The 24,509-nt window shown below is 53.8% G+C and overlaps 10 protein-coding genes across 10 annotated transcripts; 4 read left to right on the forward strand and 6 right to left on the reverse strand.

Annotated features, from left to right (window-relative positions):
* Window positions 1-78: 78 nt before the first annotated feature.
* LRP88_13336 (uncharacterized protein) lies at window positions 79-789 on the reverse strand (the record flags this gene model as incomplete). Its single annotated transcript, XM_083249711.1, has 1 exon — window positions 79-789. One exon carries the CDS (start codon window positions 787-789, stop codon window positions 79-81), a length of 711 nt encoding a protein of 236 aa, XP_083094045.1.
* A 385-nt stretch (window positions 790-1,174) lies between these two features.
* Window positions 1,175-2,602, reverse strand: LRP88_13337 (uncharacterized protein; the record flags this gene model as incomplete). The annotated part of the gene is made up of 2 exons (XM_083249712.1): window positions 1,175-1,711; window positions 1,814-2,602. 2 exons carry the CDS (start codon window positions 2,600-2,602, stop codon window positions 1,175-1,177), a joined length of 1,326 nt encoding a protein of 441 aa, XP_083094046.1.
* A 1,816-nt stretch (window positions 2,603-4,418) lies between these two features.
* On the forward strand, window positions 4,419-6,172 carry LRP88_13338 (uncharacterized protein; the record flags this gene model as incomplete). The annotated part of the gene is made up of 2 exons (XM_083249713.1): window positions 4,419-4,905; window positions 4,953-6,172. The coding sequence occupies 2 exons, from the start codon at window positions 4,419-4,421 to the stop codon at window positions 6,170-6,172; spliced, it is 1,707 nt and encodes a 568-aa protein (XP_083094047.1).
* A 478-nt stretch (window positions 6,173-6,650) lies between these two features.
* On the forward strand, window positions 6,651-8,492 carry LRP88_13339 (uncharacterized protein; the record flags this gene model as incomplete). The annotated part of the gene is made up of 2 exons (XM_083249714.1): window positions 6,651-7,371; window positions 7,420-8,492. 2 exons carry the CDS (start codon window positions 6,651-6,653, stop codon window positions 8,490-8,492), a joined length of 1,794 nt encoding a protein of 597 aa, XP_083094048.1.
* A 3,183-nt stretch (window positions 8,493-11,675) lies between these two features.
* On the forward strand, window positions 11,676-12,790 carry LRP88_13340 (uncharacterized protein; the record flags this gene model as incomplete). Its single annotated transcript, XM_083249715.1, has 5 exons — window positions 11,676-11,719; window positions 12,017-12,024; window positions 12,096-12,474; window positions 12,571-12,621; window positions 12,688-12,790. 5 exons carry the CDS (start codon window positions 11,676-11,678, stop codon window positions 12,788-12,790), a joined length of 585 nt encoding a protein of 194 aa, XP_083094049.1.
* Window positions 12,791-13,997: 1,207 nt separating this feature from the next.
* LRP88_13341 (Endonuclease/exonuclease/phosphatase) lies at window positions 13,998-15,948 on the forward strand (the record flags this gene model as incomplete). Its single annotated transcript, XM_083249716.1, has 4 exons — window positions 13,998-14,284; window positions 14,335-14,708; window positions 14,760-15,568; window positions 15,622-15,948. 4 exons carry the CDS (start codon window positions 13,998-14,000, stop codon window positions 15,946-15,948), a joined length of 1,797 nt encoding a protein of 598 aa, XP_083094050.1.
* A 59-nt stretch (window positions 15,949-16,007) lies between these two features.
* On the reverse strand, window positions 16,008-17,260 carry LRP88_13342 (DUF2461 domain-containing protein; the record flags this gene model as incomplete). The annotated part of the gene is made up of 3 exons (XM_083249717.1): window positions 16,008-16,133; window positions 16,187-16,618; window positions 16,949-17,260. The coding sequence occupies 3 exons, from the start codon at window positions 17,258-17,260 to the stop codon at window positions 16,008-16,010; spliced, it is 870 nt and encodes a 289-aa protein (XP_083094051.1).
* A 415-nt stretch (window positions 17,261-17,675) lies between these two features.
* LRP88_13343 (uncharacterized protein) lies at window positions 17,676-19,106 on the reverse strand (the record flags this gene model as incomplete). The annotated part of the gene is made up of 1 exon (XM_083249718.1): window positions 17,676-19,106. The coding sequence occupies one exon, from the start codon at window positions 19,104-19,106 to the stop codon at window positions 17,676-17,678; it is 1,431 nt and encodes a 476-aa protein (XP_083094052.1).
* An 854-nt stretch (window positions 19,107-19,960) lies between these two features.
* Window positions 19,961-22,139, reverse strand: LRP88_13344 (Hsp70 family ATPase KAR2; the record flags this gene model as incomplete). The annotated part of the gene is made up of 5 exons (XM_083249719.1): window positions 19,961-20,143; window positions 20,191-21,438; window positions 21,486-21,726; window positions 21,775-21,959; window positions 22,017-22,139. 5 exons carry the CDS (start codon window positions 22,137-22,139, stop codon window positions 19,961-19,963), a joined length of 1,980 nt encoding a protein of 659 aa, XP_083094053.1.
* Window positions 22,140-23,193: 1,054 nt separating this feature from the next.
* Window positions 23,194-23,946, reverse strand: LRP88_13345 (uncharacterized protein; the record flags this gene model as incomplete). The annotated part of the gene is made up of 1 exon (XM_083249720.1): window positions 23,194-23,946. The coding sequence occupies one exon, from the start codon at window positions 23,944-23,946 to the stop codon at window positions 23,194-23,196; it is 753 nt and encodes a 250-aa protein (XP_083094054.1).
* Between the last annotated feature and the right edge of the window lie 563 nt (window positions 23,947-24,509).

Raw genomic sequence — 24,509 nt, forward strand, 5'->3', positions numbered from 1 at the left:
CGCCAAAGCCATAGACTGGCACCCGCATATCCCTCAATGAAACCCAAACGCCGTCTATGCTGTATCGCTCCTAGAACATCACTCAACGCCAACGCCTTCTTCTGGTACGGTGAGCGTTCCAAGCTTATCATCGAGCCACCGCGCAAGCTCGGCAGCATGGCGGCGGAGGGCAGCCACCACGGCTGCTGTGCCGATAGTGCTCTCAAGGCTGGCCGTCGTCTGCGCGCCTGTGCTGAGGATGCTGTCGGCTCCGTCTGGGCTGCCCACATGTGATGCCTCGCCTGCAGGGACTTGAACGTGATCGATATGCGGCACCGCGTGCTCTGCCACGTCCGGGCTAGCGGGCCCGACGCAGACAAAGAGGAGACCGCACTTCAACCGGCGGATAACAACGGTGCCGCTCGTCAGCTGGACGGTGACTGTGGCGGGCTTGATGCCCCTTCCCCTAGCTGAAGGATGTGACTCTAGCTGCTGGCTCTGCGAGAGCCGGTCGGTATCGTCTTCGTCGTCCTCGTCGGGCGGGGAGCTGCCGATGGGATCGGGGGTGCGGGAGCCGGGCAGGGCGGACGCGAGGGCGGGCGCCGAGGTGGAATGAATGGCGAGGAGGGATGCGGCGACGGTGGCGTGGGTTCGGAGGACCGAGACAGGCTGGTGGCTCGCGTGGGCGAGAAGCTTTCCGTGGGGAGAGGTGAGGAGCAGCGTGGGCAGCTGGGCCGTCTGGTTGGCGTGAAGAAAGGCCGTGAGGCGCTTTGTGAGGAGGAGAGGAGGTGTGGGATGCGAGATGGACATGGCTGAGCGTGGAGTCGATGGCACGAGGATCTCGAGATGGTAAAGTGCTCGACTCGGGAGGGTATATCGGGTTGGCGGCGCGGCGCAGCGTATCGGCGAGATGGGCAGATCCTGATGATAACTGAGGTGAAGCTTTGACGATGGATAGGAATGGGGAAGCGGATTCCAGCTTAAGCCGATGGCGGGGCCCGACGCTGGAGCGGCAGGCACAATCAGGGAATAGCGGGGACTATTCCGTAATGCTTACAGTGGCCGGGCAACACTATTGGTCGCCGTGGTCGGGATGCGTCGTGTAAGATCATTGGTCGTAGATGGTTCATGATGAAGAGGCACAGATGTAGATGTCAATGAATTCATGTAGGAAACGACTGAGTTACAGTTGAGCCTATTCATCCTCCTCCATCGAATACTCAGTTTCATCCCTAGCACGTCTGAATCTCGCAGCCATATCGTCGTCGAGATCAACATAGTCCCTCCCCTCCTCCGTATCCCTCTTCCACTCCTGATATGCCTCCTCCACTACCTGAGCGAACTCAACCGCTCTGACCCATGGATTGCAGCCAAGTTGAGGATCATATAGCAGTAGATCCTTGACGAGAGTGCGCAGTATCTTGGTGTATCGTGCTCGCGCCATGTAAGTGTGGATGTTAATCTTGGGTTTCTGACAGTTATGCCCGCAGCGAGTCCAACGAGTGATCTCTTCACGGCATCCGTCCTTGCTCAGGTGCTTGCAACCTCCAAAGAGGCACCTGCAACCATTATCCGCGGCATCATGTTCAAGACACCCATCTCGTTTACAAAAGAAGACGTGTGAGCAGCCGCACATGTTGCAGTAGTAGTTGACCTCTAAGCCCGTCATCATCGTAAAGACGACGGAGCCGATGGACCACATCTCATCACCAAGGGTGTAGCCGCGAATTCCCTATAAAGTGTGAGTTGAGATCGAATTTAGGAACGGAGTATCTACCTCTGAGATCAACGCCGGGTCCATCTTGAACAAACCTCGCGCGTGGTTCAGGGGCACAGTTCCCTCTCGCGTAGCTAATGCCATCCCACGGGTGAGCTGGTCTTCATACGAGAGATCTTCATCGCTGACGGTATGGCATGTCACGGCCACATCGCTAAAGTTCCCCAGCTTACACTGACCATATTGTTCAGTGCCACGAGGGTGCTGGAAGTAAATATTGTCTGGCTCGATGCGACGATGGAGAATAGGAAACCAATCCGTGTTGACAGACGCCCACTCTCTCATGTCATCTGGGGAGAGGTTGGCGTCAAAGTAAAGTCGCTTACCGTCATGAAGATACGCAACAGCCCGAGTCAAAGATCGAAGGACGTGCCAACAGAGGGACTCTGGAAGATAGTAAGACGAATCATCAGTAGGATACTGTTGAAACACGGCAGTCAGATTGGCAGCATCACAAAAGTCCCAGACCAGAAACTGAGTGCTGCTTTGTTCGTCTCGTTCCTGGGTCTTGGTAAAGGTCTGATGCTCGAGCGAGCCGAGGATCGAAACCAGATTCTCGTGGTTGAGCAGCTGGCGGATAGTGTAGGCCTGGTTGTGCTTGGACAGTAGCTTGTGCAAAGCCTTGGCCTCCTGGTGAGCTTGGTCGGAGCCCTCGCTTGGCTGGATTGCGAATGGGCTGGGACTCGCAAGGAACTGCTCTCCACGGGTATCTCCTCGTCTGGCGGCGATCCATAGGTTCGTGCCGATCTCCTTGACAAGCTCGAAAACGGGCTCCTTGGATGAATCCGCCGGGTGGTCAAACCCAGAACGAAATCCACCGAGGGGGGGCTCGCGTTGGTGATCCATGATGAACAAGTTGATGTTGATGCACTGAACATGAAAGGGCTATCGTTTTATCTGCCATTATGGCCACGACAGCTGACACTGTCATCTCTTGGAGTAGAACAAAGAACATTGCAGCCACAAATGTCCAAGTGTGTCTGCGCCTCCCAGTCTTTGTCTGCTGCCAATGTGGCGTTGTTTGAACAAAGAGATCCCATGTCAACCACCTCTTGGCTAGACTAGCTTGTTGGACCATGTAATGCTCAAGCTGCCTGTTCAAGCTGTCTCGCCAAGTTAATTTGCGCATGAGCAACGGCATAGATTGTTTCAAACAAACAGGTGTGGGCTGCCGTCCGGCGTCATGATCATCGCCGCGGAGCGAAATCCTTCAGACTTCAAACACGGCCAGTGCTTCGGAGCAAACGGACTGTTACTGTCCGCGATGATCAAGAGAGATGTGCAACAGGAGCTGATCGTCGGGAGCGCCTTCACGAGGGAGCTTCTATTCCTGAAGGCAAATGCCGAAATAGTGATTTACACGCTGACGGATCCAGGCTCCGGCGACCAAGACGGCAATCGTTCGTGCGGCCATGTCTCGTGCTTGTGGTATGGATTGGCGTGGGGAGGCAGCCCGAAAATTAGCACGTTTCATCCGTCCAAAGACAGAGATTCGTGGGATTCGTCGTGATGCAACTATGCTGAAACCGGGACCGTCGCCAATGATAACAAGGACGAGAGAGCCGAGTTGTCGAGTTGTACAGTACCGCGATGGATGTTTATCATCTTTACCGCCGTCGAGATGAGCGACAAGCTGGCGGTTATCCGTGAATCGCTTGGCGCGTCGGGATTGGATGACATGCCTTCTCGCGCATCTTGGATTCCTTCTGGCGGTTGGAGGAACTAGAACAAAGAAATCAGCCACTCAAAAGAAATGGTTGGCTGCTGGCGCTCTGTACCAGTCTCAGCCCCTGCCGCCTAGAGTACAGAATCTCAACGCCTGTACAGTACTTACATCTTCCGCTGACAGCGACCGTCATCCCGGCCCATCTCTCGAGACCAATCAACGACTTGAATGATTCCCTGGACATGATTTCTTTCAAACGTCCCTCCTCTTTTGGAGTTTTGGCCTCTCTGCCCCGAGCGCTAATCCCCATCAAGGCTGGGCGGCTGGTACCTGCAGGCCATGGCGCCACGCCGGGTCGCACCTCCCACATTGATCGACCCCTCCTTCCCGGGAGTGTTTGAGGTTCGAGGTCATGTCGGGTCGGGTTCGAGCATGGCAACTGCGCCGTGTGCGACTTCCTCAGTCGCGTCCCCTTTCATTTGAAACCTCCCATCCGCTTCCGGTTCCAGACTTCTCTCATTCATTCATCTTCCAGCCATCTATTGTCACGGTGTTTCCCATTTTCTTTGTTTTGGACCGTTTTCGTCGTATTCGTCACTCATTCATTCCATTCACCTGCATTTGCATCCGCATCTGCATCTCGACAATACCTAGACCCTGCTATTCAGCCACGGATTATAGCTGCTCAGCTATTGTTAGAGAGCACCGCCTCTCGCTCGTTCGATACCCAAACGCTTCTACACCGTCTTGGATATTTCCTGATTTCGAGAATTTACGACATCGTTATTACATCGCCTCGACATGTGTCCGCCATTACACTAGGCCTTGATCATTCGCGCACCGGTTGCAGCACATCTACGATCGCTTTCTCTTACATTTCTTTTACCGAGCTGCTCTGGATAGCGCATAGTCGACTTCGCTGGCGAGGACTACGACATCCGTCACTTTTAACCGACTTTGCTTTCATCGATTCCCTCGGCTGGCCGTTCGTTCATCATGGGTTGTCTCAGCCATCGCAAGAAGCAGATTGAGGAGGTTGCGGACCAGAGATGGGAGTACATCAACCTTCGCGACTTTAAGAGCAGAGGATGTGGCACCGTTTTCGCTTACATTTACCTCTGGCTGATGCTCATTGTGTCGGTTGCTGTCTATGTCGTTGACAGTTTTACCGCCGTCAATCTGCTTGCTTTTGACCGCTGGTCTTCCAAGATTGACCCAGCAATTTCTTTTGACGTTTCAAAATGGATTTTCTCCATTTGCATCATTCTTTCTTTTATCAACTTGGCTTATGAGGGCTTCCGGGCTATTCGAGTCATCAAGCGAGGCAATGTTGCAGAGTGTTATCTGGACAGCCTTGCTGTTAGATGGGAATCGATTCGGCTCGGCTCTCAAGGATGGAAGAGGTTTTTAGTTTTCGCCGAGCTCACGAAGAGTAAGGAGGGTGCGCAGTACATTGCCCTCTTTACCTATTTCAGCTTCCAGTGTAAGCCATCTTTCTCGGCACTGGTAATAGCCTACTGACTTTCACAGCTTGGGTTCGTGTCATTATCTGCTCTGGACCGCGTCAGGTTCTCAATGCCTTTACGCTCAAGTCAGTTTACGAGGCAAAGTTGACTCCTACTGCGGATAACGTTGGTGACTCGATTACGGGTTTCTTTGACAAGATCAAGATTCTCGCCGAGGAGGACTACCAACAAGCCCTGATCCTTTCTGGCATGTGCTTTACTCTGGTGATTTGGGTCTTTTCAGCCCTGTTTCTCCTAGCTGCCGTCCTATTCTGGGTCTTCTTCCTCTATCATTGGATCCCCTCCGCTGACGGTGGCCTTTCTGGATACTGTGAGCGCAAAGTCACCAAAGCACTGATGAAGATTGTCACCCAGACGGTCAACAAAGCCTTGGCCAGAGAGGAGGCCAACCGACTCAGGGCCGAGTTCAAGGCTGCCAAGAAGAATGGCGAGAAGCCTCGCGTGGAACGAACTGCTACCCTACCGACGCTGCCAAATATCGGTCCTGTCAGCAAGACGGAGCCCATGCCAATGCTGCACCGCAACGACACCATGGCAACACTTCCACCTTATACATCACGACCAGGAACTCCCGGAGGAAGGGAAGGTAGCCCAGTGGACGCAAAGCGGAATGTTCTGTCGAGAAAAGCCACCAACATGTCGGTTGCGAGCTATGCATCTCATTCAACTTCCAAGTCAGGCTACGGGAGGATTGCATCCCCTGTTCCTGAGGTGCCGCCTTTGAACTACAACTACTCCCAGTCACGATCTACAATTTCTTCACAAGCAAACTATGGTCAGCCAGCAAATCATATGGCAGACTCGAATCCCTCATTTTTTTCTGCTCCAGGTCGCTTCACCGAGAGCCCAGCCCACGACACCATGCCACCCTTCCCTCCTCCCGCCCGCGCACCCAGTGTTCGACCAACAGACAGCTATGCGCAGCCTATGGGCATGGGGTCTTTTGCAGCCGCCCCAACGCCAAGCCCTCCCCGAGAATACCAGGCTTATAACCCTGACATGCGGACGAGCTCCACGCCTTCCGTCAACTCAACCTGGGGCGGGCCACAGCAACCTATCAACCATCCGGTTCGGAGTATGACAGGACCAATGCCTTTCCAGGCACCCCAAAGAAACCTGACCAGTCCGATGCTACGCGCTTCTACAGCAGGACCTGGTCCTAGACCTTCTCCCAGACCTTCTCCCAACTATGACGTTGAATCACAAAGAGGACGTGATTGGTAAAGGAATGATTTGAACGGTAGTGATATTAATGATTTACGACTGGAGTGGGGGTGGTGGTTTGTGTACGATGAGATCAGATTATAAAATAATAAAAGGCATGCTTTATAATTTATTACATTGTTTCATAATACGCGATCTTTTTTTAGGTAGGAATGTAACCTTCTCCTCGGCTGGTAGCTGGGCAGGTACTGTAAAGAAGTTGGCTGTTGGGCTGACCGCGCCCGTCAACACCCAATTCGTCAATGTCAGCTTGTTCATGCTGATGTCACGGCGGAACCGCAGTCAATCGCGCCCTTGTTGAGGAATCAATGGTGATTTGTCAGGTAATCAACAGTGACAATGGCGCAAAGCTTGACCGCTGACAATTGCATCATGGAATTCATCAGAAAGCAGCAATTGAACATATTCGTCCGTCACCCACGGCCTCTCGTCAACTTGATCTCCATCCTTCAAGCATTTGTGTGAATTAACAGTCAAGATGCCCTCCGCCGTATCTGATTTCCATCCGGGCGAGCGTGCTATGCACCAGCTGCTCAAAGTCCCACGACAGGGCAACCCTACGATTCCGGGTCTGCCCACGCGTTACGGGATGAGAGTGATGCAGTCTTCTCTTGTCGCCCTCGGAACTCTCGACAAAGACGGCCAACCATGGACGACAATCTGGGGCGGTGAACGTGGATTCGCAAGACCGGTAGCCGAGAATGTACTGGCATTCAATAGTGCTGTCGATACCAAGAACGATCCGGTTTTTAAGGCTTTCTGGGATGGAATTGATGAAGATGGCATACAGCAAGGCGCCATCAACAGGCCGAATGGCGGCCAAGGCAAAGGAATGGCTGGACTGGCAATTGACCTCGAGACAAGAGACCGCGTGAAACTGGCCGGCAACATGATTGCTGGCGCTACAGTGGACGGCGGCAAGGCAATCCAGATGGCCATGGCTGTCACTGAGAGCTTGGGCAACTGTCCCAAGTATCTCAACAAGAAGGATGTCGTGTTGAATGAGATGGAGCCGGAACTTGTATCGGAAACGCTGCAGCTGCCGAAGGAGGCGTTGAATTTGATTGCTTCTGCGGATATGCTTTTCTTGTCGAGTACCAACGGAGAGACTATGGATACGAACCATCGCGGTGGAAGCCCTGGATTCATCAGGGTGATCAAGAATGAGCAGGATGAGCTCGAGTTGATTTATCCAGAATGTAAGTCTCCGAATCCACTCTCTCTCAATGACACAGCTAACAAGTCAGTCTCTGGAAACAGATTATACCAAACCCTGGGAAACTTCAAGGTTAATCCCTTGGTGGGCATTGCGATCCCCGACTTTAACACTGCAGACGTCCTTTATCTCACGGGTAGAGCTTCAGTGCTGGTTGGTGACGAGGCCTCGTCCCTCCTCGCGAGAACCCACCTCGCTGTCAAGATATCCGTCACAGGTGCCAAGTTTGTCAAGTCCGGGCTCCCCTTTCGCGGCTCCCTGGGCCAATATTCACCATATAACCCACCTGTTCGCCATCTCCTGTCAGAGCACGACTCACACATCTCAGCCGGCTCTCTGAAGACAATATCTGCAAGCTTGACCAAGCGTGAGGTCCTCACACCATCCATCAACCGATTCACCTTTGAACTGTCTTCAGAGGAGCCGATACCAAGCTGGCACTCTGGGCAGTACATCACACTCGACTTTGAAGCCGAGGTGTCAGCTGGTTACAGCCACATGGCCGATCACGACCCTCAAAGCATCAACGATGACTATATACGGACCTTTACCGTATCGAGTCCCCCTGACAGAAAGGAGATCCAAATCACAGCCCGGAAGCATGGCCCAGTAACTGGCTTTCTGTGGAGGCACAATATCCGCGTGCCATTGGAAATCCCCGTCGTCGGGTTTGGTGGCGAAGAGGGCTTCCGTATCCCTCTGACGCCTCAAGCTTCAAAGTCAATCTTCATTGCTGCCGGCGTGGGAATAACCCCCCTGCTTGCACAAGCACCAGCAGTTCTTGAAAGAGGCATCCCTCTCCAACTCTTCTGGAGTCTCCGCTTCGAGGACTTGCCCCTCGCAGTCGACACCTTCTCCAAGATTCCAGACCTCGCAAACGTGACCAAGCTCTTCATCACGGGCCAACCGGGGAACATGGAACTTCTTGATCAGGTAAAGCGGGCTGGCGCAGAGGTGGACGAGCGACGAATGAGCAAGGCCGATGCCGAACAGCTCAAGGGACAGGATGCACGTTTCTTTTTGTGTACTGGACCGGCCCTTTTGTCAGCTCTCGAAGAGTGGCTTCAGGGGGAGAAGGTTGTGTGGGAAGACTTTGGGTATTAAGAAACACTCAGCCAAATTGAATGTACATCCACGTCAGACAACCTACCAGTAACCTCACCCAGCCCTCACGCCTCGTCCCCAGACTAGACGCCATATCAATCCCATCCCATCCCTGTGATGGCCCGCCCGGCCGTAGGGAGGTTTGCGCTAGCCCCCGGTGTAAGGGGAGCTAACGCCATCATAACGTCCTTGACGTTTCTCCTGAATGTGGGGAGTCGTCCAGTGCCGGGTCAAGTCTGGGGTCGTGGGATGAGGTGTGGATTTGGCCTCGAGGTTGTAGCATCGCCGCTCAGCACCAGAACAGCTGGTCACGAAGCACCTGGCATGGCCAGCTACCCTCGATCTGACTCCTCTTGGACTTAGCAACCATCAATCCATTCCATCATCTACCCTTCCCCGCAAACGCTCGGGAGGTACGGACAGAGTGAACTCCAAGTCCCACTCCCCCGCGCCCGAGGTTGCGGATCCGCAATCTGACCTTCTCCGCGTGGAGTCAACCTGGAGATCGATGGGCTGCACTCTCGTTCGTCAGTCCAAGGAGGCTGGGTGTGGCGATTCCAAGAAGGATGCAGGTTCCAAGGGATGGGAATCGCCTTGAACCCTGATGGAGAAATACTCGTGTGGGGAGCGGCACTAGAATAGGTAGTGACTGGTGTTGAGCTGAATCAGTCAGTAATAGAAACATGCATGACGCTGAAATCAGCATATGCAGCGCACAATTCAAGTTGCCAACATGCTATACCCAATGCCTGACACTTGTAATCATTCTCCGCTATGACTCCTTGTTGGGGAGTAAAATCCTTTCAAGAAAATTTGAATTCAGAAACAGGATAGCTCGCGCCGAGGTCGCAAGCAGGGTCCGTTGTCGGCGGCAAGAATTGCAGTTTCTGGCCAGGCCCGTACTTCTCACCGGTCACCTTGGCGGAACCCCCAATAGCATATCGTGACAGAATAGCGAAAGACGACATTTCGCCGGGTGGACCTCCGTTGTAGCCCTAGTTGAGAATCAATTGGTTCGCTTAGTCCGAGACTCGTCTCTCAGTCTTGAACCGTGTCAAATAGGCTGAATGAAACTTTCACAAGGAATAGGAGCGAATCGTCTGGGCTTTTCTGTAACCGTGAACCATCCGGTTGGATGACGGACTGAAACTATGGCGGAACTGTCAGAGATAGATCAACTCAGGGTTCTGCGGGAGCTCGGTGGGCTTTGTGCCTGAAACTCGTGATTAGGCGGCCTCCTGGTGGATTCCCATTCTTCAAAGTTCCCCTTTTTGGAACAATGCACCAGCCTGTACGTAAGGCATTGGCTTTCTTAGGTGATCATGATATGATTCCCCCAGAACAAAAACCGCATTGCTTGTGTTGGATACGATGCATTTTTTCGTCACGCGTTGGTAACAAACCGTTAGAAGGGTGGAGAAGGTTGGGGCTGCTCGTGGGGATCAAGGATTGCGTGGGGACAGGTGAGGCTCGAGAAAAGGTTTGCTGTGCTATTGCGAGATTTATCGCTGTCTGTTGGCGTTGTTATGCTGCACAAATAGGTAGAAAAGAACGCAGGTAACTCGGCTCCCTGTTGGCGTAAATGATTTGTGTAATGCATCCATGGATCAAAGATAGCCTGGAATATCGCCCCCGCATTTTGTGCCTAGAGTAGGAAACGGGCTTCCCGCGGAGCCAAGATGCAATTACCGATTGCCCGAAGTTGGTGCGGACAATCGTTGACTCGCTGACCAAGCCGTGTCGTGAGCCATTCTATCCGGTTTGGGTGCTCTGGTGACCAAGAGCTGTCCGAGACCCACCCGAGCCAGATCAACACAGGCTGAGGCGATCCATTCTCTCTGGCAGCTCTGAAGCAGCCAAGAGGTTGACGGCCTTGGCCCTGGCTAGAAGACGTGGGTGGTTGCCGTTGGTGTGCCACGCGGGTTGTGTGTTATTGTCCGCAGAGCCACTCGGGCAGGTGACCCCAGTCGAGATATCGGTACATTAGCCATAGGCACCGCGCGCTGAAGCATGTCTCACCGAGCTGCCAGGAGCTGATCACGCACCTCTGGCTAGAGTTGCAAAGCCATTGAAAGCCGTCGTTCGCTAACGACACGAACTAGCCAGTGGTAAAGCGCTGGGGTGAGCTCAAGACCTGGGGTTGCGTTGTTGCGTTCCCTCGACCCGGGTTCGGTGGAGGGGCTTAGATCGCCGTCGTCATTCCCCGCCACCAGGAGTCAACGTGGGAGTCAACGTGAGGGTTTCGGTTGAGCGTTGAGAGTTGCGCCGAATTGACCAGGAATCGCTACGTCGTCGACCAGGACAAGGTGCTCTTTTGGGCATGTTTTTGGTCGACATGGAGCCCATTACGTAGGGGCTGACAGTGGGTAGGCAGCCTGTAGAGGTAGTGACAGGTACCAAACTGGCAGTCGAAAGCCTCTTTCCTGCAGTGAAGATGGCGGCTGATGGCGTGCGTTTGGTGCATGAAAGGCCTCGACTTTCGCGTGTTGGTGCGTGTGGATGTGGATGGAGAATGGCAGGATCAAGACCTCGAGACTGAGGGCGATGTCGCCTTAGCGGCCTAAAACTGGCCTACCACAGGCTGGAAGGTACCTTCGGTTCCGTACCTTCACTGGATAGTCCGCCCCACTGTTTCTTAATAAGGCTCTGGGCGTCCACGGGCGCCCACCCACCCACCATCCTGCCTGCCTGGATCCAGGGCGATTGATTCTCCTAGAAGTCCGGAAACAAACCTTCTTCCCAACTTTGTTCTTTACTCTTACATCTCTCTTTTGCTCACCCTTTTGACCAAGTTCAGCGAAATCCCCTTACAACCTGACATTATATCTTACTCGCCACCCAAGCCCGGCAGCTTATATTGCGCGCTAAGCGACAACTGAACTCGTCTTGGAACCACTCTTCCGGGTTCGATACTCACGTAACTGGTACTTGGCCACCCGTCTATCTGGTTGTCAACCCATTCGCCATCTCGACGCAACGCCAGCCTTGTGGTCTCGACACAACTCGCCAGCCCAGCCGCTTGATAGGCGCAACTATTTGGATTTTCTTGGTCCTAACAAGGAGGGATTGGCTTGAACCGACCCTACCGTCCCTCGCTCAAGTCCGCTGCCAACTATCGGCGCCGGCCGCGAACCCCTCCTGCACGATTCGCAAACTCGGGCCACAGCATCACAGACCGCCAAGATGACCAGCGACTATTCTTTCGTCAAGGAGCATACTTCCGAGGGGTATGTTTTCCCTGCGCATCGACTCCAGCGCATGTGTGATCCTCGCGCACAGCCGTTGGTCCTTGTCGCATGTGGCTCATGTATGACCCCCGATTGTCTCCGATGCGCATTTAGCTGACAATTGTAGTTTCGCCAATTACTTTTCGTACGAGTTTCTGACCTGGAAATCGGACCATGGACTAATTGTTTGCAGTGCACTTGAGAATGTTCCCCATGGCTAGAGACCATGCTCGGAATGAGGGTGTGTTATTCAGATATTCTGGTTTCAGGTTGCTTTCGGATTGCTAACTCTAGCAGGATTCGAGGTTGTCGCAGGAGTTCTGAGTCCTGGTAAGTTACACAGCACACCTATAGCTACTTGTGCTGACGTCGATAGTGTCCGATGCATACGTCAAGAAAGGGCTGGCCCCAGCGCACCACCGTATCGAAATGTGTAGGCTTGCTACTGAGAACTCGTCCAAGTGGTTGATGGTAGACCCGTGGGAAGCCGAGAGTCCGACTTATATCCCTACTGCCCGAGTGCTCGACCATTTCGATTACGAGATCAACGAGGTCATGGGTGGCATTGAATGCAGCGATGGAACTCGAAAGCGTGCGCGAATCGTCCTCCTGGCAGGCCTGGACCTGATCCAGACCATGTCAACTCCGGGCGTCTGGGGCGAGCGCGATCTCGACCATATCCTTAGCAACTACGGCGTCTTTGCTCTTGAGCGTTCCGGTACTGAAATTGACTCGGCCCTGGCAAACCTCAAGCAGTGGGAACACAATATCCATATCATCCGCCAGGTATGTTGTGCTCTTGTGTAACTGTCACCCCGCTAACATGAGCAGGTTGTTACAAACGATATTAGCAGCACCAAGGTCCGACTGCTCCTTAAGCGCGATATGAGCATTGATTACCTGTAAGTCATGATTCATGACATGGTCGACAATCCTGACCAAGATAGAATTCCCGACGAGGTCATCAGCTACATTTACGAACACAACCTGTACCGCGACCTCGACAATCCTGACGCCAAGGGCAAGGACAAGGCCGACAGGAAGGCGATAGCTGGTCCAAGCACCGGCTGAATCCTTTTCGAATAGAACGACAACATAGACTACAGCGTCATGCTGAACCGCTACCGGATAAGCGAACCATCAGCAATCACGAATCAGCTCACGAATCAGCTGGATCCAGACACCAGAGCCGAGACGCAACTCAGATTGGCTATTCCTAGGAGTTTTGTTTGAGTTGGAGTTGGAATCGGCGTCTTCTTTAGAGGTGTCCATCCTTTTTGGGTACAAATGAGTACTGGATGCGCCAAGTTTGGGGATCTAGAGTGGTTGACTCTGGGAGGTGGAATTTTCATCTTCCTATCGCGCCGCTCTGAGGAGCAACAAGCGTCGGTCGAGTCAGCGATTGGATAGCGCACTATTGAGCGGAGTTAATTTCTCCTGAATCGAGGCATCAAGACGGGACATGTCCCAATCTTTGGTCCCTGCTCTGCCTCGCAGGCTACTCACTCCTCCCATTTGATATACAGCGAAACGGGTGATAGAGGTGAGGTTGCTCGTCAAAGATTGCCCTCGCCCTGTGCCATGCAAGATAGAAGGAGGACGGCGGGTGCCGGGGTAGTTATAGACGTTCTCTGAGTTGCTTGGAAAGCTGTTGACTGGTCCAAGCAGATAGCATACCGCCTATGTCCGTCAGTGCCAATCATCACATGCCATTGGCTGGGGGGAAACCCCTTTCATCCAGGATTGCACGAATGATGAAGCCATGTTGAGTGCCAAGACTTGCAGCTAGCTATAGCTCCGGGCTGCTCCTTCTGTTTGCGAAGCTCACTCCTGAGGTAACCGCGCACGAGGGCAAAATGCCACCAATGACTCGACCAATGGAGGTTAGTCAGGTAGCATCTTTTATCATGGTCGCCCGACCAAGACTTCAAAAGATCCCGATTCCATGAGATACAGGACGACCTGCGAAAACGGGCAAGGCGCCCTTGTCCGTCTGGACGCTGACTGGCCCATGGGAGGCTGTGCATGGGGAAACGTGCCAGGGCACCGCAGATCGATAGGACGCGATAAGGCGGGTCCGAGGTCCCTGGGAAGAAGGTTGATGATGGGGATAGACTCTTTGCGCTCGGCGCTCGGTGACGGTTTGGGATGTTTTGCCGTTGCACTGATTCTCGGCAGGGCCCGTCATCATGGTTGCAGCGCGTTGTACAAATACCTACGTCGCCCAGCAGATAACCATCATGTCGACTCAGCGGCACCGCAGCTGTGAACCCGAACCATGAAGCTCCAGTACCTTCTCACTTCCCTTTTCGGGCCATTGGCCGCCGCCTTGACCATTGCTGAGATCAATGGCAACCAGTACCTTTCGTCGTACAATGGGAAGAATGTCACCGATGTCGAGGGTCTCGTCACGGCTGTTGGTAGCTCGGGCTTCTACCTGCGATCCACCAAGCCTGACCGCAGCTCTGTCACATCCGAGGGCTTGTACGTCTTTGGCAGGTCGGCTGTTAGCAAGGTTGCCGTTGGAGACATTGTGACTCTCGATGGCCTCGTTGAGGAGTACAGGTAAGACTAATGCGCTGCAGGTGAATGAGTGTCATTAACATGGAAGCCAGGTCCAACAATGACTACATCTACCTCACGGAAATCACCTCTCCTCGAAATATTGTCGTCAAGTCGTCCGACAACGAGTTCAAGCCCAAGATCATTGGCAAGGACACGCCTCAGCCTCCGCGGAAGCACTTTTCCAAGCTGGATGATGGTGATATCTTTGGCGTGCCCAATGCTGAGAGCCGCATTTCCGAGGTGAACCCCAAGCTGCAGCCCAACACCTACGGTCTGGACTTTTGGGAGAGCCTCTCGGGTGAGCTTGTCACCGTTCGTGGTGCCTATGCCATCAGCCGACCCAACAACTATGGTGATTTCTGGGTCAGGGGCGACTGGAAGGTCTCTGGTTTGAACCGACATGGTGGTTTGACCATGCTTGACCGTGGTATGTGAGATGATGACTATTGAAACGGATGCAGAACTGACTATGTAGATGCCAACCCCGAGGCCATCACCATTGGCTCGCCCCTTGATGGTACCAAGAATGCCGACGACACCAAGCTCGGTGACTACATCGGAGAAATCACCGGTGTTGTCACCTACGCCTTTGGCTTCTATCGCATTCTTCCTCTGACTGCCACCAAGCCTCAGAAGCGCTCCGATGCCGAGCACCCTGCCGTTAGCTTCACCAGCAAGGGCTCTTGCAAGGGTATCTCTGTCGCCGACTACAACACTGAGAACCTTAACCCCCAGTCGACTCACCTGCCTCTCGTTATTGAGCAGATCGTCAACAAGTTGCGCACTCCTGACTTGATCTTCCTGCAGGAGGTTCAGGACAACTCGGGTGCCACCAATGACGGTGTTGTTTCTGCCAACCTGACACTGGCGGCCCTGGCCGATGGTATTGAGGCAACCAGCGGTATCGAGTACGCCTGGACTGAGGTCGATCCCGTGAACAACAAGGACGGTGGTCAGCCTGGTGGCAACATTCGCACAGCATTCTTGTACCGACCGGACGTTGTCGAGCTCGTCAAGCCCAACGCTGGAGCTTCCGATGCTGCCAACGAGGTGCTCGACGGCCCTACCCTCAAGTACAACCCTGGCCGCATTGATCCCGCAAACGCTGCTTGGGACGACAGCCGTAAGCCCCTTGTTGCCATGTGGAAGCCTGTCAAGGGAACCCAGAAGCCTTTCTTCACCGTCAACGTGCACTTTGGCAGCAAGGGTGGTTCGACTTCGATCCATGGTGACCCCCGTACTCCTGTCAACAAGGGCGTCGAGAAGCGCACACAGCAAGCCCAAGTCACTGCTGTAAGTTGATGTGTCCATGCTTCGGATTCGGCTAACATTTGTAGGACTTTATTGCCCAGATCCTCGAGAAGGACCGCAAGGCGCATATCATTGCTGCTGGTGACTTTAACGAGTTCGCCCAAGTTGCGCCAATCCGAACCTTTGTCAAGCAGTCTGGCCTCGTTGATCTTGACGATGCTGCCAAGATCCCTGAGACTGAGCGATACACATATCTCTTTGACTCCAACTGCCAGGCGCTTGACCACATGTTTATCAGCAAGGAACTGCGCCACGGCGTTAAGTATGAGCATCTGCACATCAACACTTGGCAGGATACGGCGGGCGAGGTTAGCGACCACGATCCCAGCGTGGCCTTGTTCGATATGTGCTAGACTATAGAAATGTCAATTATATAGGCTTAATAAAATAGCCAAGTTGTACAACCAGAATATCATTCACTGTCACTGCCATCGCTGCCATTGTCTTCACCGTCGCCATCACCATCATCATCGCCATCGTCGTCGCTATCATCGTCGGCACCTGGATCCGGCATGACGATGCTATTTAAAAAGGTAATCTGACGCTGTTAGCTGCTGGCTTCTATCAGACAGAACAACTCACGTATCCAACCATCGGACGGATAATATCGCTAATCTTCTCCTGTGCGTCGTCGGCAGAGAGAATGTAATCATCAATCTGGGTCCCAATAGTAAAGTTTCTCAACTTCAACAGTTCAATATCACGGTGCTCAGCGACAAAGCCTTTTGGTTTCGTCTTGAGCGCATTTGACTTGTTCTTTTCAGCAAACGCCAGCAACGCAGACTCTGGATCACTCTTTGACGCAGCCTTGGGCAGGAAAACCCGCTTCAAATCTTGATCGTTGAGAACCCGACGCCATCGGTTCGGCCGCTCGTCGATACTGGCGCGGAGCTTCTGAATCTGACCAGCGTCAGGACACCAGAGGCCACCGCCGATGAAGGACTTTTTCGGTTCGCAGTGGATGTAGTAGCAGGCGTATGGGCCCTTGCGACCTGTGCGAGACCATGCGGCGGAGAAGTGAGGCTGCGATCTGTAAGCTTAGGTCACAAACACCCGGGGGTCTTCAGACCTTGTAGGGTGTTGGATCCTTGCTGAAGCGGATATCCCTATGGATGCGAAACGTGAGGTCCTTAACCGGGAGTTCGGGAATAGTCTCATCAGCATCAATGATGGATTCTGATGTACGCTCGACAAAGGAGTTCCAGTCCTTTAGCGCTCGCCTGTACTCTCCATCGTGCGCTATGCAAGTCAGCCATGTCTTTGGTCTGATGGTGTGGTGTGCTCACACTTTAACCACGGCCTTTTGTTGTTTGCCTTCAAGTCGCGCAAGAATAGCATTGTATTCTTGTGTACCTTGAAGTCCTCATAGTCCACTCCATCCGTATCCCTCAACTTCTCGAGCGGGATGATGGTGACTTTTGGGGGAGCATCCTCGTCATCTTCGTCGTCGTCATCGTCATTCTCCTCTTCTGGTTCCTTCACCGGCTCCTCTTCATAGACATCCTCTGATGGTTCCCTCTTGGCCTGCTCCTTGGGAGGTCTTCCGCGTCTCTTCTTCGGGGGCGGATCGCTTTCTTCCGTCTCGCTGGCCTCAAAGTACTGGCTTTTGTTGGAGGTGCGTCGGGAGCTTCGGCGAACTGCCTCAGCAGAGCGCTTGGGAGGCATTGCAGCGAATGGAATACAAAACAATTATTGAGGACTTGTCGAAAGATCAATGTCCAATATCGAGATGGCTTATCAAACAAAGAGCAGTCAATGTCGTCATGGGCTGACGCGACTGCCCTTCGCGTCGCAAAGTCAGCACGCGAAGTCACGTGAATGCTGGCCACTCCTCCGCAATGGAAGTCAACGCTCACAACCTCACATGGCATCAACTTCATGAAAAGTTTCAAAATGATTCATGATGTTAATTGTACAGGGTATCTACGCATGTCCTCATTTCCTCAAAGCAAGTGTCCCATTATCCCGAGTCCCACTATCCTGAGCCACATCGCCAATCCCATCGCCATGGCTTCCATTCACCTTTTTGAACCTCGTTCCATCGACTTCGTCTTCCAGTCCAATCACTTCTCTCAATCCCTCAAAAACCGCAGATGGCCGAGTAATGCTCCCGGCAGTCGAGGGCCTTCTTGAGGAAGGTGATGCTGTCGAGCTTCTCGGCCAGCCACTTGTCGATAGAAGCGCTCTTGTTGGGCTCCTGGGGAGGCGCGGTCATGTCGGTGAGGATGGCGCACATCTTGGCAGCAGCGCGGAGGCGGTCCCAGTTGCGGTCAACCATGACGGCCTCTTCTTCCTTGAGGTAGCAGATCTTGCCGATTCTCCAGATTCTGTCGTCCCAGTTCTTCTCGAACCAGCCCTTCTTGGCATCCTTGACGAGCTTGGTGTGGTACTTCTGCCAGGTTCGGTCGGGGATGAACTGGCGCTCTGCCTTGGTCTTGATGACTGCCTGTTCGAGACGCTTCAGGGCGGCTTCGATTTCTTCTTCGGTAGCGTCCGCTTCGATTCGGGCCAGCATGTCGCACACCTTGGCCTTGAAGTTCGCCACTTCATTGCCATCAAACTGGGCAACGACGGCAGTCACCTCGCTGATGTGAGGTCGGCGCTGAGCGGGCCATGCATTCGCGGCCTCTTCAACCTTGGGGATAACGGCATCCCCCATCTGGGCGTCTCCGTTGTCGGAGTAGGTGATGGACTGGTCCTCGGAGCTAGAGGTGTCAGAACTTTCGCTCGAAGCAAACCCCTCGCTGGAGTCGTCATCATCGTTGGCATCTAGATCCATAGGACCCGGCAGGTTGTGGGTAGGAGCGGGCTTGGGAGCGGGCTGAGCATGCTTGAGGCCAGACTGAACAGACTTGGGAACGGGCTGAGCAGGCTTGGGAACGAGCTCAGCAGACTTGGAAGAGAGCTGAGCAAGCTTGGGGACGAGCCAAGCGAGGGCCTCCTGGCTGATGACGGGGCGCGATTCTTTGGCAGTTTCGGTCTGCTTGGTCTGAGCCTGAGTCTGAGTCTTCTGTGCCTTTTCATCAGTGCCCGATCGCTCTCCGCTGCGTCGCAACTTGATTCGAACCGTCTTCTTCTTGTTCTTCTGGGCGGCCTCGGCACGCTGCTGGGCCTTGCCCTTGGGGCTTCCGGGAGGGGTTTGCACTGGGCTAGTGTTCTTGCGGCCTCGGGGGCTTCGGCGGGGAGAAACCTGCTTGGTGATCAGGTCGCGGAGGATCTCGATAAACTCGTCTCCGGTGGTGGTAGCATCGAGCTCGATGCGCTTCTTGTCGTCGATGCGGAGCTTGCCTGGGGGCAGGGCCAAGAGGGTCTGTGGCTCGCTGCCATCGATGAACTTGAGGTTGTGGCTCGCACGCGCTTTGGCGGCAGTCATGCGGCCGCAGGCGGAGACGAACTTGATGAGAGTGGCACGGAGATGCGCAAACTCGATCTTCCCATCACGGCCTCCAGATCCAGCCTCGCTGAACAGGTGGCTCAGGGAGTCGAGAAAGTCGGAACCCGGAGCAGTCATGGTGAGTGGGTGAAGGGGGCTTGCGTGTGTGTGGTGAGGTTGTGCGATGAAAACACAGAGTGAAGATGAAAGCGCAAAGGATTGATTGTACCGAGCACGATTCTGCTGAGCACAGAAGATGAGGAGAGGAGAAGAGGAGGAGGAGAGGATAGAGAAAAACGAGTAAGATATAGTGCAGCATGCCTGAATTCTGCCAGCTGGTGGCAGCTACAACGCATCATGAGTTTCTCGGTGTTGCAGGGCTGCGCCAGCACTGGCGGCCAGTTGCCGGCCGTCACCAGCTGTCAGTGAACCTCTAACTCCCGAACGGGGAAAAGGCCTGGGCGGTAGCAATATGTCATAAACGGATCGACCTCTCTAATATTGAAGGCATGGGAACAAACGCCAACACCAACGTGTGTTGGCTCGGCATAGGTATTGGGCACGTTGACAACTCGTCGACATATTAACTCGGAGCGGCAGCATAGGAACGGCAACATAGGAGCGGCAACATAGGAACTACCGACTCCACATCTCTAATAGACTGGTTAACAACTAGGTAGTAGTCTACGGGCCACACTGACTTTCAGGCATGTCGTATTGTCAATTCGATGCAGAGTTATTGACAGGTCGATATACCAGGGGCACAGAGAGCTTGGCACTCAGGCCTTCGATTTATAGACAGGGTCTTTCACACGAAACGACACACGGGACATCACAACACAGAACTCACGGCAACAGGTCAAAGGTGTGGTGTGGTCAAATCAAGGCGTTGCGCTATCTACTTTACTTCCTGCGCACCCATCACCACTTAAACACCGAAATGAGCAATCAAAATGAGCAATTACGTTCTTTTCCCTAACCTGTCTATGCATTTAAAGCTCATCGTGGAAGGAAGAGTCCTCCTGCTGCTCGCCACCAGCACCCTGGTACATCTTGGAGGTGATGGGGTAGGCGACGTTGGACAGCTTCTCCTTCTGCTCCTCAAAGTCCTCGGCGGTGGCGTCAGCGCCGTGCTCCTCGAGCCACTCGGTAGTCTCCTTGACAGCGTCGAGGATCTGGGCAAGTTAGCTTGTGGTCTTGTATGATAGTCAGGGTCACTTACAGTCTCCTTGTCCTCCTCGTCAATCTTGCCACCAAGACCCTCCTCGTCGGCGAGCTGGTTCTTGAGAGAGAAGGCGTAGTTCTCAAGGCCGTTTCGGGCCTCGATGCGCTCACGGGTGGCCTTGTCCTCCTCGGCGTACTTCTCAGCCTCGGCGACCATGCGCTCAATCTCCTCCTGGGTCAGACGGCCCTTGTCGTTGGTGATGGTGATGGACTCCTGCTTGCCAGTGCCCTTGTCGTGGGCAGACACCTTGAGGATACCGTTGGCGTCGAGCTCGAAAGAAACCTCGATCTGAGGAACGCCACGGGGAGCGGGAGGGATACCGGTAAGCTCGAACTTGCCGAGGATGTTGTTATCCTTGGTAAGAGATCGCTCACCCTCGTAGACCTGGATCAGGACGACGGGCTGGTTATCAGCGGCAGTAGAGAAGATCTGGCTCTTGCGGGTGGGGATGGCAGTGTTGCGGGGAATCAGCTTGGTCATGACTCCGCCGGTGGTCTCAATACCGAGGGTCAGGGGGTTGACGTCCATGAGGACGACACCGGAAGTACCCTCCTCACCGGAAAGAACACCAGCCTGAACAGCGGCACCGAAAGCGACAGCCTCATCGGGGTTGATACCCTTGGAGGCCTTCTTGCCACCGAAGTACTCCTCGATGAGCTGCTGAACCTTGGGGATACGGGTAGAACCACCAACGAGGACGATGTCATCGACGTCGGTCTTCTTGAGCTTGGCGTCCTTGAGAACCTGCTCAACAGGCTTCATGGTCTTCTTGAAGAGGTCAATGTTGAGCTCCTCGAACTTGGCGCGGGTCAGGGTCTCGGAGAAGTCGTTGCCCTCGAAGAAGGCCTCGATCTCAATGCGAGTGCTGAGCTGAGAAGAAAGGGTACGCTTGGCCTTCTCGGCCTCACGCTTGAGCTTGCCCATGGCCTTGAGGTCCTTGGTGATGTCGACGTTGTTCTTCTTGTTGTAGCTCTTGGCGAAGTAGTTGATGACACGCTGGTCGAAATCCTCACCACCAAGATGGGTGTCACCAGCGGTAGCCAGGACCTCGAAGATACCATCATCGATGGACAGGAGAGAGACATCGAAGGTACCACCACCAAGATCGTAGACAATGATCTGGCGCTCACCGTCAGTCTTGTCCAGACCGTAGGCGATGGCGGCGGCGGTGGGCTCGTTGACGATTCGGAGGACGTTGAGACCGGCAATGATACCGGCATCCTTGGTGGCCTGTCGCTGGTTGTCCTGGGAGCTGTTAGCTTGCTACTAGCCATTAGAGCGAGAATACTCACGTTGAAGTAGGCGGGAACAGTGACGACGGCGTGGGTGACCTTCTTGCCCAGGTAGCCCTCGGCGGTCTCCTTCATCTTGCCAAGGACCATGGCAGAAATCTCCTCGGGAGTGAACTGCTTCTTGGCACCATCGACCTGGACCTGAACGACGGGTCGGCCATCCTTGTTGATAACCTTGTAGGGGAAGTGCTTGAGATCGTTCTGGAGCTCCTTCTCGTCGAACTTGCGACCGATAAGACGCCTAAACAGTTAGCAGCTGTTTGGATTGTAATTGGGTCGAGGAACATACTTGATGTCGTAGATGGTATTGGTGGGGTTAGCGGCGGCCTGGTTCTTGGCGGCGTCACCGACGAGACGCTCGTCCTCGGTAAAGGCGACGTATGAGGGAGTGATTCGGTTACCCTGATCGTTGACGAGAATCTCGACCTTGCCCTTCTGCATCACACCGACACAGCTGTATGTGGTTCCCAGATCCTGACCGGTTAGCGGGGTCGCAAAGAATTAGGCAGAGCAACGTACAATGCCAATAACGGTTCCGTAGTTGTCAATCTCGTCGGCCTGAGCAGTCTGCACAAAGGCCAGAGGAGAGAAGAGGAGGGCGATCCAACAAAGGAGTCCCAGGCCAAGGGCCATTGAGCTCCTTGAGCGAGCCATGATGCTCTGTGTAGCTGCTTGTCGTCGCAACCAAGACGGGGTTGGGAAAAGGAAAGAACAAGTATGAACCGGAATGCAAAGCAAAGGCTCAAGTCGACAGACAGCCCTGCGATCACTTGGTATGGAGGTGAAAGGGTATCTTGGTGATGGTGTTGGAAAGAAGCGGGATTGAGTGGGAAAGCCGACAACTTATGAACTCTGGTGCCCCAAAAAAGTTAAGGTGTCCAGATTGCACAAGAGGCCAGATTTCACATCATCCGCGGCCCCACGTGACAGGGGTCCTGTCCACGGGCTGTGGAGACGCCGGGGGGTTGTGCACTGTGCATTGCCGCCATCTCATGTACCGAGACGCGGAGCTATTGGCTGTGAGCGACTTCTTGTGAAAGCCGGGGACAGTGTCTGCTGGGCAAGGCTGTGACCCCTGACACACACCTCCGGCGGCTTTATTCCAGAGGCAGGGGTTGGTCACCGCGCAAAACGCCACCACTGAGAGCTTCAAACAGTTGCAACAAAGTTACTAGGCATTCTATCGTCTTCTATCGTGTACGTGGTGATTGTGACTCATGTAAGCGTTGCCTCGATTAGGTCCTGGTCTGGCAATTGAGGCAATGTGATGCCCAATTCCGCCTCTTAGAAGCCGTCAAGTCTATCGCAAAGTGTCCTCTTCAACCACCTAGTAGAATATTCCAGAGCGGTGGGGCTCGGAGCCTAGCTACCGAAAGTGTCCTTTTGGACAAGCAGACCAGACCAGGAGGATCTCGACGTCCTTAATATTGCCAAGTGTCAGCTCTAAGGCCCAGCCAATTGATTAATATATTTGTCAGGAGCTGCCGTTTGTGCGAGACGCTAGGAATCCCCTGCAGCATGCCGTGCATGAGTTGTCATTTCTGATAGGCCACCGCAGCATTTACAAGATAGTGCCCAGGCGGTAGTTGGGCGTTACCCTAGAGCATGACAGGAAACCGTTAATGTTAAAGCCAAGAAGCTTGTATTGTAGACTATCTCCATTGTAAATGCCACTCGCTTGCTTGTATCTAACTGAAACGCCACCGTTTTACATCATCTTCCTTCCAAGTTCATCTGGGATCCTGTACATTTCGCCGGTCTCAGTCTGGAGCCAGTGCTGCTCAGGCAGGATCGTGGGATCCGGGTCAGCGATTGGTTGGATATATGTCCTGTGCTCGTGGTGATGGATGGAGCGTGTACGCTTTGGCTCATAAATGGTGTGGACATGAGGCTTGATCTGTTCGTGGACGACTGGGGTTCGTGGGTGAACTGTATGATCAATGTCGACGGTGTTTTGCAGACGGAAACCTGCTTCGCCGCCGGTGGCTGCAAGAACCTGGTCGTTTACAAGCTCGTACTGCGCTTCTTGGGTCATGTCGGAATCCTGGAGCAAATGCCTTGTAGTAGGAGGATCCGTCTCTTGAGTTATTGCTAGCCGCGATAGTCGGTCATGGAGATCTTCTGGGTCTGCCGAGTGACTAAGCCTCCTCTCTCGATCGGTCTGCTGTACAGCTAGACGGGATGAAGCATCGCTAGCCTTGGAGCTGTGATGAGATCGGGTCTCAACAGGTGGTGCAAAGTCCAAACCGGGATTCGGCCTTTCCAGCCTGGGAGTCCGTGGAGCTGGATCAGCAGCCAGAGGGTGGACGGCTGGATGAGCTAGGAAGTCATCGCGTGGAGGTGGTTCCGTCTGGTCAGACTTGGATTTTCTGCTCAAAAGACTCAATGACTTCTGATGGCGAGGCTTCACAGAGGCATCCGCGCTGCTGTCCTTGTTTGGAGGAATTGCTCCCTCTGACAGATTTGGTGCATGGTCTCTATGAAAGAGACGAGATGCCCGTTTCTTGATGCTTCTGAGACGCTCTGCCATGGAAATTGAACGATTGATGATGCGAGAGAGAGGAGTGTCGACATGTCTTGTCTTGATGCCTCACGATGACTCCTTCCTTCGGATGCACCTTCCCGTCTTCATTCTTCGATCTCGTGATCAAGACATATCTGATGCCATGACCCGATCGAGACGATTTCACCGCCGATGACATTCTTCACGATTCTCAGACCACGGCTAGGATCGACGACGTGGATCAGGACGGAACTTTGCGTATCCCGCTGCTCGATGACGCTCTACACTAGAGCCACCTGGCGCTAACGCATGCCTAAACAACACACAGTCTCAACTAGTCTCAGCCTCTGGTCCAACTGGAGCATCATTTCCTGTTTGCTTGGCTGTCCTGTCCCTTTACGGGCGAAGCTATTCGCGGCTCCCTTCCGGTTGCAGATGATTTTCAAGCCCGGTCCCTGTCGTCGATTGAGGCTGATTGAAGCTTGACCCGCCGAGTCGGGCTGGTGAGACATACTCGTTGC

Source organism: Fusarium phalaenopsidis (assembly GCF_050370095.1).
Source record: "Fusarium phalaenopsidis strain FUZ10S chromosome Unknown contig_32332, whole genome shotgun sequence".
NCBI lineage: Eukaryota > Fungi > Ascomycota > Sordariomycetes > Hypocreales > Nectriaceae > Fusarium > Fusarium phalaenopsidis.